The following is a 17,637-nucleotide window of genomic DNA, read 5'->3' as shown; positions in this document are numbered from 1 at the left end:
CTCACCAGCTCTGTTGCTCTCCTCTAGACACATTCAGACACACTGAAGGACCTTCACACCCTTTTTAAATGGTGGGCCCCAGCACTGCACCCAGAACTCAAGTGGGGCCACACCAAAGCTGAATTCAGCAGGATCATCACCTCTTTTCACTGGCTGGTTTCACTATGTTTGATGCATCCCAGGATGAGGTCTGCTGTCTTGGCATGAATGGATGCTGTGGCTTTCTGCAGCTTTCCTGAGTCTCCCTGATCACCTGGAAGCTCTCCGATGACTGTGTGTGAAACACGCAGATTATCCAACCAACAAACAACGAGACTTTGCTAAAGATTCTTTCAAACCTGCTGTTTCTCTGTTTGTCAATGTCTCAAATGGCCATTGCAATTGGTTGGTTTAGGTGATCGTATCACTTTCGATATTTAACTCAAACTCCATGCAATCCAAGAGGTGTACACAAGACTACAGCCACAGATTAAACTGAAAAATAAGAGTATTTAGAAAAAATAAGACCTAAAAAATCTATGGATATGCTCATATTAATTTTTTTTCACCCATAACTTCAAGAACAGACTTAAATGAGACAAGAGCACTAAGCAAAACATGCAAAGCCACTTACATCCTTATTTATTTAAACCAGAAAGCTGGTGTTTTCCCTAGTGAAGTCAACTGCAATTTTAAAATAAATATATCAAGGACAAAAGCACAAACAGCACCACCGGGCTGACATCTTTTTGACAACACAGAAATCAAGTAAATCGGGCAGGATATAGAAAAGCAGTACAAAGCCAGTACTCACTAATGCCCCTATGAGTACAACCTAGTCTGAAACAGCATCTAGAGGATTCAAAAGAAAAATTCCCAGTGCTAATGTTTAAGTAATTGTAATTTGTAGTCTTCCTCTCGGTGCATGCCAGATTTTATGAAGGATATAAATCTTTAATGTTACTCAGAAAACATACGGTCTTGAATACATACGTGCCACATGTATCAGCTCAGAGAAACTAGATTAATCTGCTGCAATAAAAAAAGCCAATTCTGCTAAGCCTGATTAAATATTTGGGTCATATTGTTTCTGCAGCAGAATTTGAAAAATGCACAGCAAATAACATCTTTTGTGCAGTTTGAAGACTTAATCGCTGTATTTTCCAAAGGCAAGTTATGCTACAACATGACTTTATGGGAAAGCCAATGTGAAAGCTTTATTTAAGAAAAGAAACAATGCAAGGAGAAGCTAATTAAACTAGTACATGTTAGTCAGCACACCAAACTACCTATGTACATGTGGGGAGAATGTTGTGATGTGCTGCAAACATTCTGTTGTTCATGCTGGATAACTTGTGTTTTAGGAAGTCCTATTAGTCCTTTCTCCTACGTTCCCATACAAAACCCAAACAAAATACATCCTTGTACTCAAACACTACACAGATGACTACAACAATTTATTAGATCACTCACTCTGTGAGAATGATTTATGCTCTGCCTAAAGTATCACCTATTAATGTTATTTCATACAGTATAAACACCAGAAAGGTAAACCATCAAAAGCCTACCTGCCTTCTTGCCAATGGTAAAATAGATTGCATACCTCATTTGAAATTAGAATTTCTGATTGAAATTTTCATTTCCGTGTAGCACTCTGCCGCTGATGACATGACTAACTGTGGTGCTGATGAACCACAGCAGAAAGAGTATTATATATTTGGTTTTCAGTAACAAGACTGTTAGGAAAGCCTGACATGCATATGCCCATGGAAACGCGGTCTGGGGCTATTTGGGGCGGTTTTCTGTCAATGTGGTATTAGCACCATTAAGCTGCTTAAAGGTACAATAAAAGCTGGCACTGGGGACGCAAGAGATCGCATTGGCCTTCACCATAATAGAACACTTCAAACAATTCCTCCTTTTTCAGCCAGTTTCAGTATTTTTTTAACTATTCTTATAGAATCATAGAATAGTTAGGGTTGGAAAGGACCTTGAGATCATCCAGTTCCAACCCCCCTGCCATGGGCAGGGACACCTCACACTAAACCATGGCACCCAAGGCTTTGTCCAACCTGGCCTTGAACACCGCCAGGGATGGAGCATTCACAGCTTCCCTGGGCAACCCATTCCAGTGCCTCACCACCCTTATGGTGAAGAATTTCTTCCTTATTTCTTACCTTAAGAGTTCTAATTAAGGTTGAAAAGAACACTAGGAGGTCTCTAGCCTGACCTCCTGCTCAAAGCAGGGTTAACACTGAATCCAGGCCAGACCACGGATTTTTCCAGTTGGGTCCTGAAAGCCACCAGGGACAGAGACTTTATGACTTCTCCAAGCTGCCTGTCAGTGCTTCCCTGACCATTACGAATTCTTGTCCTCTATCAGGCTGGAACCTCCTGACTTCAGTTCATGACCATTCATTCTCATCTTCCTGCTACACACTTCTATAAAGAGCTTGGTTCTACCTTCTCAGTAATCCAATCCTATGAGTGCAGGAATGCTGTTAACCCTTCCTCTGAAACTCCTGCTGTAGCCTTGCCTTGACATCTTCCTTTGTCCAAGCTAAAAAAGCCTAAATCCCTCAAGCCCATCTTCCCATCTTACAGAAAGTTCTCCAGACCCCAAACCATTGGGGAAGCCTTCCACTGAACTTGCCCCACTCCAGAAACACCTTTCCTATGTCCAGGGGCCCAAAACCTGGCTGCAGTTCTCCACGTGTGATCCAACAGACAGTCAGTGGTCCTGCAATGGCGAGAGTCCCAGATGTGTTTCATCAGGTCCCCACAGACATGTATGTGTTAGTTCTCAAGTAATCCCTGACTTGATCTTTTTTCACTACTAGTACTTTCCTTCCTTCTTGATCCTCATCTAACTTCCTAACCTAAGTAACAGGGTGACTTCTCTAAAAATACTTCAGTCTTGCAGGCCTACTTTTGGGATACAAACAAGTATCAATAAATTTATATCTTATAGCGTAGAGTGATGACAGCATTTTAAATTACATTATTGCAAAACAGCAGTCTGGGGGCGAGGGGTCGTTATGGGGTTAGAGGTGCTGTAACAACACGGAAGAGAGAAGCATGAAAATTATTTAAATACTTAAGAAGTGATTGTTTGTGATAATGTGTCAGAGACGTTAAGTTCCCATGCCCTGAAGCAGCACTCTGTCACAGTGCTGGCCAAATGTATACAACAGGCTTCTGAGAGGAATATTATCTTCATGCATGAAAGTATTTATAGTGAAGGAAGGCAAGGAAATGAAAACCAAACAAGTTCTCGAGAAGTTTGATAGACTGAAAATAAAATTATAAATACATGAGATTCTGCTATGGAAAGGCCAAATTAGCCCTGTACAGATGAAGCTCTATAAAGAGAACAAAAGAATTTGTATATTAGAAGCAGACACAAGCAACTGATGACCCGTAACAAAAAAAGGATATGAAAGAGCTCAGAGGAAGCATCTATTCAGCACTGATGTTTCAAAGAGCAAAGGCTTTAATCACCCAGATGCACTGGTTACTTGGAAGGCACACATCCCTGGCAGCTTAAGAGATGCTACTATGGGAATGTTGCTTTTGAAACCTCCTGCGCTTTTATCCTTTGGCTAGACACTTGTGATAATTCACAGGCTCTGCATGGGATTACAGGAGGTGCCTACAACACCCGCATTAACACAGACATTTGCATCTCAGTCTGCATGCACCTGAAAATCCTCCATTGGGAGACTATGGCTACAGCACCGCAAGAGAGGGCACCGCTTCTCTGAGCCCTTGCCCTGTCCTGCTGCAGCATTCACCCATCTAAGCCCATGTAAATTGCAGCATATGCAGAAAGACTTCCTTGTGGACCCAAGAGCACAATTAATGAGTTACAGAAACATGTCTCTACACAACTTCACAGCAAATTTATTTATTCATTGCAGAACTAAGTGTATTTATTTTACCTAAAAGCCTGTTCTTTCCTAAACTTGCTGAAGGCCATTACCATTAAAAAGGATGAGTCATTCAACAGTTGTAAAGAATTGATGCACATTAAAGTTGTTAAATCTCCATTCTTTCTTCTCTACCTATAGTTTCACCCTCCATTTTAAAATGTCCAATGTTTCAAAGTGTAATATTCTCTTTGCGAGCCACACAGCTACGTGAAAGTGTACGGTGGCAGGAACCATGGTATGGTTTGGGTTGGATGGGACCTTAAAGCTCATCCAGTTCCAACCCCTGCCACGGGCAGGGACCCCTTCCACTGGAGCAGCTTGCTCCAAGCCCCTGTGTCCGACCTGGCCTTGAACACTGCCAGGGATGGGGCAGCCACAGCTTCTCTGGGCACCCTGGGCCAGCGCCTCAGCACCCTCACAGGGAAGAGCTTCTGCCTAAGAGCTCATCTCAGTCTCCCCTCTGGCAGGTTCAAGCCATTCCCCTTGGCCTGTCCCTACAGGCCCTTGTCCAAAGCCCCTCTCCAGGTTTCCTGCAGCCCCTTTAGGCACTGGAGCTGCTCTCAGGTCTCCCCTTCAGGAGCCTTCTCTTCTCCAGGCTGCCCCAGCCCAGCTCTCTCAGCCTGGCTCCAGAGCAGAGCTGCTCCAGCCCTCGCAGCATCTCCGTGGCCTCCTCTGGCCTCGCTCCAACAGCTCCACGTCCCTCTTGTGCTGTTGCTCCAGAGCTGAATGCACTTCTGGCTTTGATTCAACAAGTACAATCTTGGCTCTAGTGCTTAAGAGACTCAAAAATTTCATTAACTGTTATCGCCTATTCCTAAAATGAGTTAAAAAGCCAGTTGGAAAAAGTCTCTTAACGTGGGATCTGAATGAACCAAAAAATTTCCATGTGTGGTGGAAAGGAAGGTTTTCAGGAGCAATTTGGAGGGCACCAACACACTTAATTTGGGCGTAATTAGTAACTGCTCTGCTTCCCTCCTTGCACTCACTCATACCTACCCAGGTTTCACGTACTTGGAAAGTAAAATTAGTTCACTGAACTGCAATGCTGGAACAATGTTAGACATATATAACGACATGAGTTTAATGAGAAATAAGCATCAGCCTGACAAGAAAGAAAAAAAGTAATTTTATAATCAATACTTTTTGTTTCATACTAATGCTTACTTACAGCCATAATACTATTTTAATTTTCAGATAAATCCATGTAAGTTCATCACTCATTCACTTCTTTAGATCACAGCCCACAGTTTTTTTCCAAAGAGATAATTTCTAAAAAGGAAAGAGTACACGTTGTGTCTGAATAAAGCAGATAATGAGCCCAATACCCTGCAAGTGAAGATAAAACACAGGTTCACTCAAGTCATTATCTCAAGTCACCTGTAAGTACGTTTCATTCAAAGCATACTGAGAAGACAAGGTGACAGCTTCTAGGATTCTACTAGAATAACAAATAATAGTTTCTAAGAGACAATTAGAAAACCCTGGGGTTTTTTTAAATCTCGGAAAATCTTATGCAGGACAATTTATTGCTATAAAACAAGACTATAAGATTCACATTTTCATGGCACTGTACCTTAGACAACCAAATCCCACATAACACAGTGGTATACAACTCAGTAAACCTTTTAGTGGACATAACCTTTTCTTCCAGGCCCAGTAAAAGAAATCAAAATTCCACTAGCTGGACTGGAATAATGCTATTGACTTTCTTATTTTTGCTTCCTTTCCCTGTTAAACATGTAGAAAACTGAAGTGCCATGACTCGGAACCTCAGACTACTCTGCAAATTCATCTGTAAAACAACAGTGGAAGTGCATCACAAAAAAAGTTATTTCTGTACAGGTTTCCTCAAGTATTTCTTCCCCTCCATTGTAACACATTTGCAAGATCATCAGTTTAAGAAGCTGTAAGGTTCCACTAAAAAGAGAAGTTTAGTTCCCCAATTTTAAGACTATTATCAAACTGTACTGTTTTCAAAGAGCTTATGTGGCACGACAACTATGAATGGGACATTCATAATAATTAAAGATGGGACAACAGGACTTTCTACCTCCAGAATGCCATTCTGATGAATGCAAGCATCTGTGTGATGCTCCAGATTCCCTGAGACAAGTATCAAAACTTCAATAAACTTCACTTTTACAGCTTCAAGACAATGAGGACTGTACAATTTCCTGGGTGGCAGAAGAACAATGAGTTGTAGTAATGACTTCCCCCCAGAAAATGACAGTGCTACCAGGATGGCTATGTCTTACCAGTCATCAGAAAAACGAAAAGTGGTCAAGGGAAGAGCAAACTATCTTCTCTGAAGCTGAGCTTTTAAAGTGGCACATATTTGGATATTAGAAACCTTTTTAGGCCAGATGAGCAATAAACAATGGTATTTGTAAGGACTCCTATGCTGTGACATGCAAAGCACAGAATAACAGTTCAACCAATCTGCTCCACGTGAGAAGACCCCAAGACAGAGAGAACTAATCGTGTGCCCAAGACTACTCTGTGGTTTACACCATTCCAATCTATCTCAAAATAAAGCTATGAGCCTGTCCATCTGCGAATTCTCCATAACCCATGAGCTTGGTGGTCCCAGGCTCTGAACACTTCTAATGGCATGCAGGGCACTCAACTGCTCACACCAGATGGGGAAGAGGGTATTACTGTCCCATCAGGTGCCCACTCAGAATCCCCAGCAGGTTCAACCAGGCTTAAACCAAGTTCAATGATATTTCCATGTTGGAAACAGCTGATATCAGCCTAAAACCTCACCTCCATATGTTACACACAGGCAAAAACAGGCAAGCCCACATGGAGTACTCCTCTTTCTGTTGGAACATCTGAAGCAGTATTTTAACACTGCTTGACCGTGACGACACTCAATGCATGGTAACAAAGCATGCTTCACTCCTTTTAAATATTAACCCCATTATATTTGCATTGCTCAGTCATATCAACAAGATGACATTTGCTACTAATATTCTCATTTCCCATATCTCATCAATCGTAGTCTTCCCTTTTGTCACAGCCTTTCCTACTAATTGCAATGACACCTCCCAATTTTGAAATGGCTGATCAGCTTATAAGCTTCCCCACAGCTAATCTAGGTCAACATGCTACTAATAAGGCCAGCATATGTTTCTTTTATTTAACTCTATTCAGATCTTTATAGATTGCTTCTGTCTCCCAACAAAAGCCACCCCACAGATTCGGGAACCTCTGTACGTGTAAGAAAGAAGAATGGCAGAATGGAGGATGAAGGGCATAAAAACCACCTGCAAACAGACTAGTGTGCCTGTGCCTGCAAACAGCTTGTGAAAGAGCAATCCAGAGCTACCCTAGGTCGACCAGTTGATGTAGAAATCTCTCCAGTTATCCTGCTGTGCTTATAACTTCTACTACTGACAGTCAACAGAGTAAAAGCACAGCTCAGCATTCAACAGAGCTGTTGGACGATCTGTTTGCACAATGTCCTCTTTGAAACATGGCCTGAACATGACAATACCATGAAAGCCCTTCTTCTGAGAAGCTGTTAGTTTTCACTCTACTTTATTAGTTGTTGAAACAGCTAATAAAAATGGGATTACCACTTTTTTTTAACTGTACTGCATGGGGGATAAGAAAAAATATTACTATAAAGCAGTTTCTCATTAATAAAGAATCATTTTATATCCAGGTTAGATAATAAATGTCTTCTCCTCTAAACTAAAATGCTACAAAACTATTTTCAAAGTTAAGCAGCACTAAAATGTCCTTGAGGTTTTTAATTCTTACTTCTGAAGCAATGTCAACCAGTCAGTTCTACGGCCTTCTATACTGAAGAGAATTTATTGCTAAAATGTAAGTCTTACAGCACAAGGTAAATGACAGCAAAGTGAAGGACAAGGGGAAGGGGGGCAAATCAACACAAATATTTCTAAGTAACAAATTCATCAGGCAGAGTACTATTTGGCAATGAAAGTTTGCTGGGATGAACAGGTCACTTGCTACTGCTTCACAACCAACCCCGAAAATCAAACAAGCTCATTGAGTGGCAGATAAATCACCTGAAGCTGTACCCACAGAAAGATGCTTCCTGTTTATTCCAGTGACATGATGTCTGTATGAAAATATTTTGGGACAGGAATTACTGAAAGTCATTGTTTGTACCAGTAGGTCTTCCCAAGTACTGAACCAAAGTCCAGGGCTGCAGGGCATACTGCACACTCATGACCTGCACCATGAGCACCGCCAACAAAATCCAACATAGGCCCAACATTAAAGAAACCTTCATTTAAAAAACTTAGGAAATAGTCATACTGTTGAGATAACTTTCATCAAGGTAATTTCCTTCCAGCACAGACACAATCCACAGGTGATGCAAAAGAGAAGGAAAAAATTACCTATTATTCCTGAATAGCTCAGACCAGAGATATTTCCGTTTTACAATCAGAAACCATGGATTTGTGAATACGCCTCTCTCAGTATCTTCAGAGGCAGATCTCAATGGTTTAGTGAAACTGTTCATTAACATCAATCTCTTTCATTTTACTTTTCTTTAAGTTATAAAAAAGAAGAGGACAGCTGATGCTCAGAAGGTTCAGTATTTAACAGCTCTGGCCACAGGATACTAATTCCAAGCACCCCTTTTAGAGCTTAATCTTTTATTATTGTATAACTTGACTTGTGAAGTCTCTTGATCTACACTGGTGTGAGAGCAGAAGCAGCATCTTTTCTCTAGGGTGTGCTACTATGAATTAAGAGATTATTATTACGATTAAGAGATCAGTAAACTGAAATTTAATGGTCCAATTAAGATTTGAACCCAGAACATAAAAGACTTGTCTACTAATCGCTCCTACTGTGGCATTAAAGTCATTAAAATCTGGGCTCCCAGTGTGCATGGTATGATGCAAACCTGTATGTTTCAAAGCATCCTTGGAGCCACACAGCTCTAAGCAACAGAAATCCCTTATTACAACAGTAATAAAAGAAGGAGGAACTAGTATTCATGTTCTGTGTTAATAAACATATAGGTTGGCTATTCTGCCATACATATTTTTCCTTTTTTTTAATGAAAACTGAAAGTTGACATTTCCAGAATTAGATTTTTTACAAAATAATTCTTCGTAGGGTCAAAGGGTTCCAACCCCTAAATTTGGAACAATTTTAGGAAATTCTCTATCTGAAAAATAGCTCTAATTTAACACCATTCACTCCTCTGCTCTAAGAAAGAAGCCAGCAAGGCGAGTTTCGTAGAAGTACTGCATACCGTATTCACTTAATTTCTTTTGCTCCATTTACATATGTCATTTAAAGTTAAAAATGGTCACTAAGCGAATATTTCACCATTTAAAAATCATAATTCCTGTATAAGAAGCAACTCTTTTGTTCCTATACTTTCCAAATGAGAATTAAATTATAAATCAAACAGCTCTGAAGCATTCATGCAGCAACTTGGGGTTTTATTCCAAGTTGTTCTTAAGAAGTGCCTCTGATTTGGGTAACTCCATTTCACCAGTTTTCTGCACCAACTGTCCCATTGCTCTCCTCCAGCAAAAGAGGAAGCTGTATGTTGAAGACCTTCCCAAAAGCTCCATGGACATCAAAGTAAAATAGGCAGGAAAACCAGAATGCTCACAGCGTGCAAAGCCACATGGGAGAGAACTTTGTTTATCTTCCTATGTGAAGATAAACAGCCTGATGAGTTTCGAGCCAGCAACTACATCTCACTATTGACACTGCTAAAAAATTTATTAAGCAATTGGTAAGTTCTAATGTTATCACATTCACACGCCAACAATTTCAGACTTTTCAGTTGAACATGGCCCCTAATAACAGGTCAGATCACAAGTATCTGCTGCATAAATGTTTTTCGTCTTTGCTGAACACACATACACTGAACTATTTGAATAATCGAACTCCTACCGAACTCAAGATGTTTTTTATACACAGAGATCCTTGCTGAAGAAACTGTAGGTTTAAAATTACCTCACCTCTCTCTATATATATACACACAAATATAAAAAAAAATATATTTTCAATAAATACTCCTAAGGCAGCAAAAAAAAGCAGTGGTATCAGACGTAATTAATACATGCATCACAGAGTCATCATCACAAACACAGCAACATGTGAAAAAATGGATTTGTTTCCTCCTTCTCCCTAATTTATAAAAGCAACAACTGACATAATCTAGGGGAAAGCAGAGGGAAGTAATATAATTTCTGCTTTTAAAGACAATACAATATGAAAATTGACAACAATAACAACTAATCTGATTACTCACAGCCTATAAATGCTAGGCAGGAAATACAGTATGTGACGCACTCCACCAAATAACAAATTCTATAAAGATGACTGTAAAAGGAAAACACTGCAAGAAAAACATAGCTACTTTATTAAGGGGAACTGTGAACTAACCAAAATTCAAATTCACAGACCCAACAGATATTTACATTGTAAGCAAAATGCAGTCTTGGAAAAGCAGTGAACTTTCTTCTGCAAACTACTTTTCATTTCTGCAAATTCAAGCACTCAAGAATTATACCAGTACCCAGGAATAAAGCACACATCTAAATGACTAAAAATTGTGTGCTAATATAGAAACAAATAATTCACAACATGTTGTAATAGTTCACTTTTTAACCTGGAGTTACTGCTTGGATCACAAATGCTTTACGCTACTCTGACCGTTTTACTCAGAGCAAGCAGAGCCATCATTAAATAAATGGCTGATAAACTTGTAATCACTGAGAAGTTGAAACAACTTGAAAACACTGAAATCTGGATGCACATTATTCCATGCGTTCAACACTGTCCCACACGACATCCTTGTCTCTAAATTGGAGAGACATCAATTTGATGGGTGGACCATTTGGTGGATAAAGAACTGCATGGATGGCCGCACACAAAGTTGTGGTCAATGGCTCAATGTCCAGCTGGAGACCGGTAACGAGCGGTGTCCCTCAGGGATTGGTGTTGGGACCGGTCTTGTTCAACATCTTTGTCAGTGACATGGACAGTGGGATTGAGTGCGCCCTCAGCAAGTTTGCCGATGACACCAAGCTCTGTGGTTCGGTTGATACGCCGGAGGGAAGGGATGCCATCCAGAGGGACCTCGACACACTTGTGAGGTGGGCTGATGCCAACCTTATGAAGTTGAACCATGCCAAGTGCAAGGTCCTACACCTGGGTCGGAGCAATCCCAGGCACGGCTACAGGTTGGGCAGAGAAGAGATTCAGAGCAGCCCAAGGAGAAGGACTTGGGGGTGTTGGTTGATGAGAAAATGAACATGAGCCGGCTGCAGTGTGCGCTCGCAGCCCAGAAAGCAACCGTATCCTGGGCTGCATCAAAAGGAGCGTGACCAGCAGGTCAAAGGAGGTGATCCTGCCCCTCTACTCTGCTCTCGTGAGACCTCACTTGGAGCATTGTGTGCAGTTCTGGTGTCCTCAACATAAAAAGGACATGGAACTGTTGGAACAAGTCCAGAGGAGGCCACGAGGATGATCAGGGGCTGGAGCACCTCCCGTATGGAGACAGGCTGAGAAAGTTGGGGCTGTTCAGCCTGGAGAAGAGAAGGCTGCGTGGAGACCTCAGAGCAGCCTTCCAGTATCTGAAGGGGGCCTACAAGGATGCTGGGGAGGGACTCCTCATTAGGGACTGTGGTGATAGGACAATGGGTACTGGGTTAAAACTGAAACAGGGGAAGTTTAGATTGGATCTAAGGAGGAAATTCTTGTAAGAAGGGAAGTCACCCTTAAGGAGGGTGGTGAGGCACTGGAATGGGTTGCCCAGGGAAGCTGTGAATGCTCCATCCCTGGCAGTGTTCAAGGCCAGGTTGGACAGAGCCTTGGGCGAGATGGTTCAGTGTGAGGTGTCCCTGCCCATGGCAGGGGGTTGGAACTGGATGATCTTAAGGTCCTTTCCAACCCAAACTATTCTATGGCTCTATGATTCTCTATTTTTTAAAAGTTAGCTATATGGTTTCATACGCAGGAATATAAAATACAGAGCTCCATGCATCTATTATGAAAATTCAGAGACTTCCCTCGGAAAAAATCAAGTTAAATGACCACTTATGAGAAATACATTTTCTCCTTATGCTATATGTATTTTTTACTCTCTGCAGCACTAATGATAGTAAGCTTTTTTCTCATCCAGCATGAAATTTGCTGATCAAAGACACTTGCAGCTGGTATGCATTTAATAAATACATTGCAGCAGCAATACAACATTTCTACAAACTCGTATATTACAACTTAAACACAGGTTTCAACCCAGCATAATCTTAAACTGAGTTTTAAAAGTGCAGTTTAAATCAACATCATGTATTCTTGTTCTTAAAGAACCTCCATAATTATCTTCACTCAAGAAAATCCTGACAGACTTCTATAAGAGGAAACTGTATCAGAAAAATTAAATTACTAAATTAGGAAACGGCAAAAACAAAACGGTTTTGTTGGCGGGGTGAAACTTCTCAAATACAGCAGCACCTGTCAGAATGGATGGGAATTTTTCTTAGTAGCTTAAGAAGCATAATTGACTCTAAAAATTGATGCAGACTTTGCTGAAGAGCACAAAGGAAAAGAAAGGCTTCATCCTCCTCCCAGATGAGAGAAGGCAGACTTGGGGATCCACAGTGATGCAGTCTCCCTTTACAAGCATAGGTATTTAAGCACAATACTTACAGCTGTATTTAAAACAAAAGAGAAGACAAACCCAACACTGAGCAAATCTTGTGCTCAGCATTATGCTCCAGGGTATCATACAACTACCAGGCTGGCCAACCAGTGAGAAGTAGGGTTGCTACCTCTTCTTCTTCCAGTCAAGACATAGAACAGGCACAGTCGGCTGTAGATGTCTTGTTTTGTTCTCCTAACAGGTACAGCAGGGCTACAATGACACTCAAGCACCACATACTGCATCCCACAGCATGCCCAAGTCTCTGATCTGTATCCCTTTTAAGTACACCTTTTTCCCTGATTCCACCTGACCCCTGTGAGCATCAGGAGGATCACAGAATCATAGAATCATGGAATGGTCTGGGTTGGAAGAGACCTTCAAGCGCATCCAGTTCCAACCCCTGCCATGGGCAGGGACACCTTCCACTAGAGCAGGTTGCTCCAAGACCCATCCAACCTGGCCTTGAACACTGCCAGGGATGGGGCAGTCACAGCTGACAAACCTCTCTCTTCATATTGTTCTGTGAACCCCACTGAACTCACTATGATAGCCAAAGACGTCTACAAGGTCTGACACTGATATAATTATCTGCCATCTTTTGATATTTAAGTTCCTTATGTCACCTACAGGGAGAAGAGCAACCGATAAAGTGTTTTTAGCGGCGCACACAGCCCTGCGTGTGAACAGCTGTGGTGATAGTGTATTAAAAAAGAAAACTGGATAGTATTTCTAGCCTCATAAAGTCATTTAACGTTAAGTGAGCATGTTTAATTAGTAAAGTGTACGGCAACCTCTAGTGGTATATGCCTGCTCAGAAAACAGCAAACATTCCAACACATGAACCTATAGGAAAAGTGGTTGCCTTAAGTAATCAGTCATTTTCTTGTCACTGATTGACATGGTGATGAGATGTCAATACAGCTGTTCAGGGACAGACTCTCCATTTCCAAGTGTGTCACATACTGGAGTAGGTAGGCTATCAGTAGAAAAGTCAAAGATCCTGAAAGCTGTTTCCAAATAGGTTAAAGGAATTAATGCCGACTAACTGAAATTTCAAGACACAAATCGAATACCTGCCCTAATACTGCAGTTATGGCTTCACTTTTTGGTAATTGTACTTGTAGAACAGAAAGCAAGCAAAGGAAAAGCCTACACTCACTGCAGGTAAGTAACACTCCACCTGGTTGTGCTTTACCGCTTAGAGACTATACAGCCACCTCTGGTAGTCATTTGTGACAATAATGACACCAACACATGTTTTATTTGTTTATAATAAGTCTACCAATATAATTTAAAGATACTACAAATGTCAGCACTCCACAAATATGACAGAGACACAGTGCAGTGCAGCATCACCCTTGGCACTATTGTGATAAAACAGCTCTGTGTAATTAGAACCAAACCACTGCTAACAGTGGATAGAGAAGGGAAGGATCGTGAAGTCAGGGTAATCTACAATAGAAGACATCCAACATTAAGTGAACAGTGCATTGGATCTTACTATAAAACATCTATTACATCTATTTTTACTTCCAGCAGCTGCTTGTGATAGATTTATACAAATCTATCAATTTTCGTGCTTTCTGTGACACAAATTACTCAACATTACGAAGCTGTATTTTGCTGAGATCTTAAGTATGCTACATTGAATATTCCCAGCTAATTCTTTCAGAGAAAATAGTCTTCAGAATTCAAAACAATTGGCAGTCTATGCTCAGAATAGGATTAGGAAAAAGCCTGCATGGAAATGGAATTACTTCTCAACATTAAGGAAGGACTCATTAGAGCATCTGGTAAGGCTTCAGTTATAACTGTTCAGTTATATTGCTAAGCAGATTTTAAGTTAAGTGTTTCAGAGCTACTTAATTTAAAAAACCTATACCTAAAATACTTCATGTAATATAAAATACCATCTTCTTTTTAGGCTCTTTCTTTACTGAAACTACTTTTTCAGTATGGATACCGTGATTTCTTCTTTCAGAGATGCTTGCACTCTGATGGTACAACCAGAATAGGAATTTAAATATAAATATTCTGCTTTGGCATCATGGACAAAGCTGGGTCCATCAGCTCTGGCTAAGTTTAAAAGTGGCTAACAGGCTTCCTAAGGTAGGGAAAGGAAGGACAACGTATGCCTCAAAAGACCAATCTCTTATGAAACCTGCATTCCTACTGCAGTTCTCAAAACCTGAAACTTAGAACAAATCTGTGGGTTTTGAGAGGAAATTGGGTTAAAATACTTCCTTTATGGTGCTTAAGCCTGACAGGGAACCCAAGGTTGTAAAGCTCCTGAGAAGAAAATGCTACCATACTCGTAGTAAAATCATACAGGAGACAAGCTGCCCCTTCAACTGACTCTGCCTTCCAGCCTGCTCATCTTCTAGCACCACAGGGCATTTTACAACAGAGTTAAACACAGTTTTATAGTTGGGTCTTTTGATTTACATGCAATGATGATCTTGGTGACATATTAAATCCCAAACTTGGTGGCCATTTTTGCCTATTTTCCAAATGTACTGGTTTTTAACTGCAGAATAAGATCTTCCTTCCCTAACCCTCCTCCTGTTTCCCTGTTTCTTTTTCAAATTTGAAGTCACCTCCACTATTTCCACAATAATAATAATATGAGCATCTGGCAACAAGGGAGAAGCTTAAAATCAACAGCAATGGAGTATCTTTGGACTATAGTCCAGCAGACCACATGCTTAGCCATTTTGTAACCCAATTAAATCAAAGCAATCCAGCTAAACTTACTTTGAACAGTATATGTCCATAATCTCAGAGCATTTTGACAAAAGCCAAGCCACTCAGAAATACACATGCAGTTAGTCTAGAGGACTCAAAATTACTGAGCAGTGGTAGAGCTGGCTGTAACATTACTAGCAAGGCAACTTCTTCCTGCTCCAGCTACCAGAAGAACACGTTACTTTGGTCTGCAGAAACAGCAGCAAAATAAAATGGAACAAAATCAGAAACTGGGAACACTGAAAAAAGCTCTGAAGTGGCGAAGTGCCACACGAAAAACCAGACCAAGTGTTTGAGCCTCAAGGTAGAGCATCCCACACCACACCAGGATCTATGATTTCAGGGTGCGACATTCGCAAAAGCTTGGAAAACTCAGACTCTGTGTCTATGACTTGAGAAACAAGCAAGCATTTCAGATTACGTCTGTAATAGGTAACAGGAAAAGAGCTGCAATTCAAATTCTGAACAACCACTGTCACTGCAAAAGGTATGAAAAGAGAGCAAGCATCAGAAGGGAGAAGGTAAAGGCAGAACGCTTTCATCCTGGTTTGCTGTCCATACTTCTATAATCAACCATTTCCAAAAGAGAAGGAACTCAGAGAGAATTAAATCCTGAAGAGCAATGGCTTAAGAACAATGCCTTGTTAATCCAGCCCTTTACAAAGTGTACAGGCATGCAATTATCATTTACTTATTTTTGGCACACTGTCTGTATTTGACAAGCACTGTTAACAGTTTATTCCAGATCGCATTAACAACGACCTTCCCAGTTTCCCCTGGAGCTCAGAGAGGGGCTGGCTGCCAAGACAAGAAGGATGCTGGACACATAATTACCTGCCTTTACAAAGTGATCTGCACCTTCCGTATCTACTTCTTTAAAGTTATGGCCGTATTTTAGAACCAGAGCAGATATTGACTACTTATGACTACACAGGCTAATACACTTTATCAGTTCAAAAGCGTGTGTTTGATTGCCCGTATCATCACAAAATGGTCATTGTATTATGTCTGATTTAACAAATAGATCCATTGCCAAATACGGAGTGAGAAGCAAAGCAAGTTGAAAATCCAGTCTGTATAGTATTTGAGAACTACCACTCTAGTGCTTTTTTTTAATAATGTGCTACATGACTGAAAGAAAACCCCAACCATAACTCACACAAATCCCTGAAAACTTCTGGTATGAAAACAGCTACTGAGCTGTTCTGTTAATAGACTCAGAAGTTTCTCAGACAGAGAAACAAGTATCTTTTGTGCATCCAGAACAGATTCAAGTATAAAGCAAATAGGTTTATTCTAGGATTGTTTAGTAATTCAGTTAGCATTTCATTTATTTACTTCATTGGTATCTATTAAGGAATACAGAATTCAAGTTCCTCTACTTTTCAGTTTCAAAGATGAGTTTCGAGAGTCTTTATATTTACCTGATGATCCTCTGAGCCGCATACTGATGAAGTGAGCGGAACTGTGCTGACATATTTGCTAAGGCTGCCAGACAATTTGTATGAAGGTATTTGTCCTGTCAGAAAGAAGAGGAAAGAAAAAACCTACATCAAGCTGTTTTTTTGATACACACTGACACCTATTGCAGGAATCATTCAAAAGACTGAGTAATACATGTTGCTTCAAAGGACACAGTCAAAAGCATCCAGCAGAAATGCACAGTGTATATACTTGGTGATGTTTTAAATTGTTGTCTTAAATTGTAAGGCTTACAAAAGAATGATTTTTTCATTCAGAGTTTGGAATGTGTATGTCTATATGGATACACATATACATCTCATTAGCAATGTTACTTACAATGACATCACAGATACAGCAAATAATGAGAAACATTCTCATCCTCTCCCTTTCTCTCTCTCCCTTTCGTAGTCTTATCCTAAAATTTTCTGCTTCACAGCTCATCTTCCCTATTAGCTCTTTCAAAGCATTCTGTCTATCCAGCAACTATAACCATATGATACTTCAGAGAACTGGTGCCCTTGTTAGCACCCCTGAAACCATTTGTTCAGATAAGCATTTAAATATTGGCCCTAGTGAAGTCAAGAGTTTGCAGAGAACCAAACTTTTCACTTACACAATCCAATAGGGGTTTATTTCCCTACTTAAATCTAAAATATACATAACACGACAGATTCCAAATCCTATAAATGTATGTCAAGAATGGCATTGTTTCTCCCAGTTTCTTTTGATCATAAGTTTTGATCCTGAAGTTTTCCAATTTAAAATATATTTAAACATTTTTTGTTACTTTTCAATGTAAAAACTTTCGTGCCTTCAATTGCTAAATATACTCAGAAGTGTAGGATACCATGCTTATAT

At 40.4% G+C, this 17,637-nt stretch overlaps 1 protein-coding gene across 6 annotated transcripts in view; it reads right to left on the bottom strand.

Annotated features, from left to right (window-relative positions):
* DYM (dymeclin) overlaps positions 1 to 17,637 on the bottom strand; it is a 228,848-nt gene that overhangs the window by 95,027 nt on the left and 116,184 nt on the right. For all 6 annotated transcript variants that reach the window (XM_080636969.1, XM_080636968.1, XM_080636971.1 and 3 more), the window contains one exon: positions 16,740 to 16,834. In XM_080636969.1, coding sequence (XP_080493095.1) covers positions 16,740 to 16,834 — 95 coding nt within the window. The remainder of the gene's footprint in view (positions 1 to 16,739; positions 16,835 to 17,637) is intronic.

This window comes from Psittacula echo, assembly GCF_963264785.1.
Source record: "Psittacula echo genome assembly, chromosome: Z".
NCBI lineage: Eukaryota > Metazoa > Chordata > Aves > Psittaciformes > Psittacidae > Psittacula > Psittacula echo.
The sequence above is the reverse complement of the archived record's forward strand: the minus strand, read 5'-3'. Positions and strand labels throughout refer to the sequence as shown.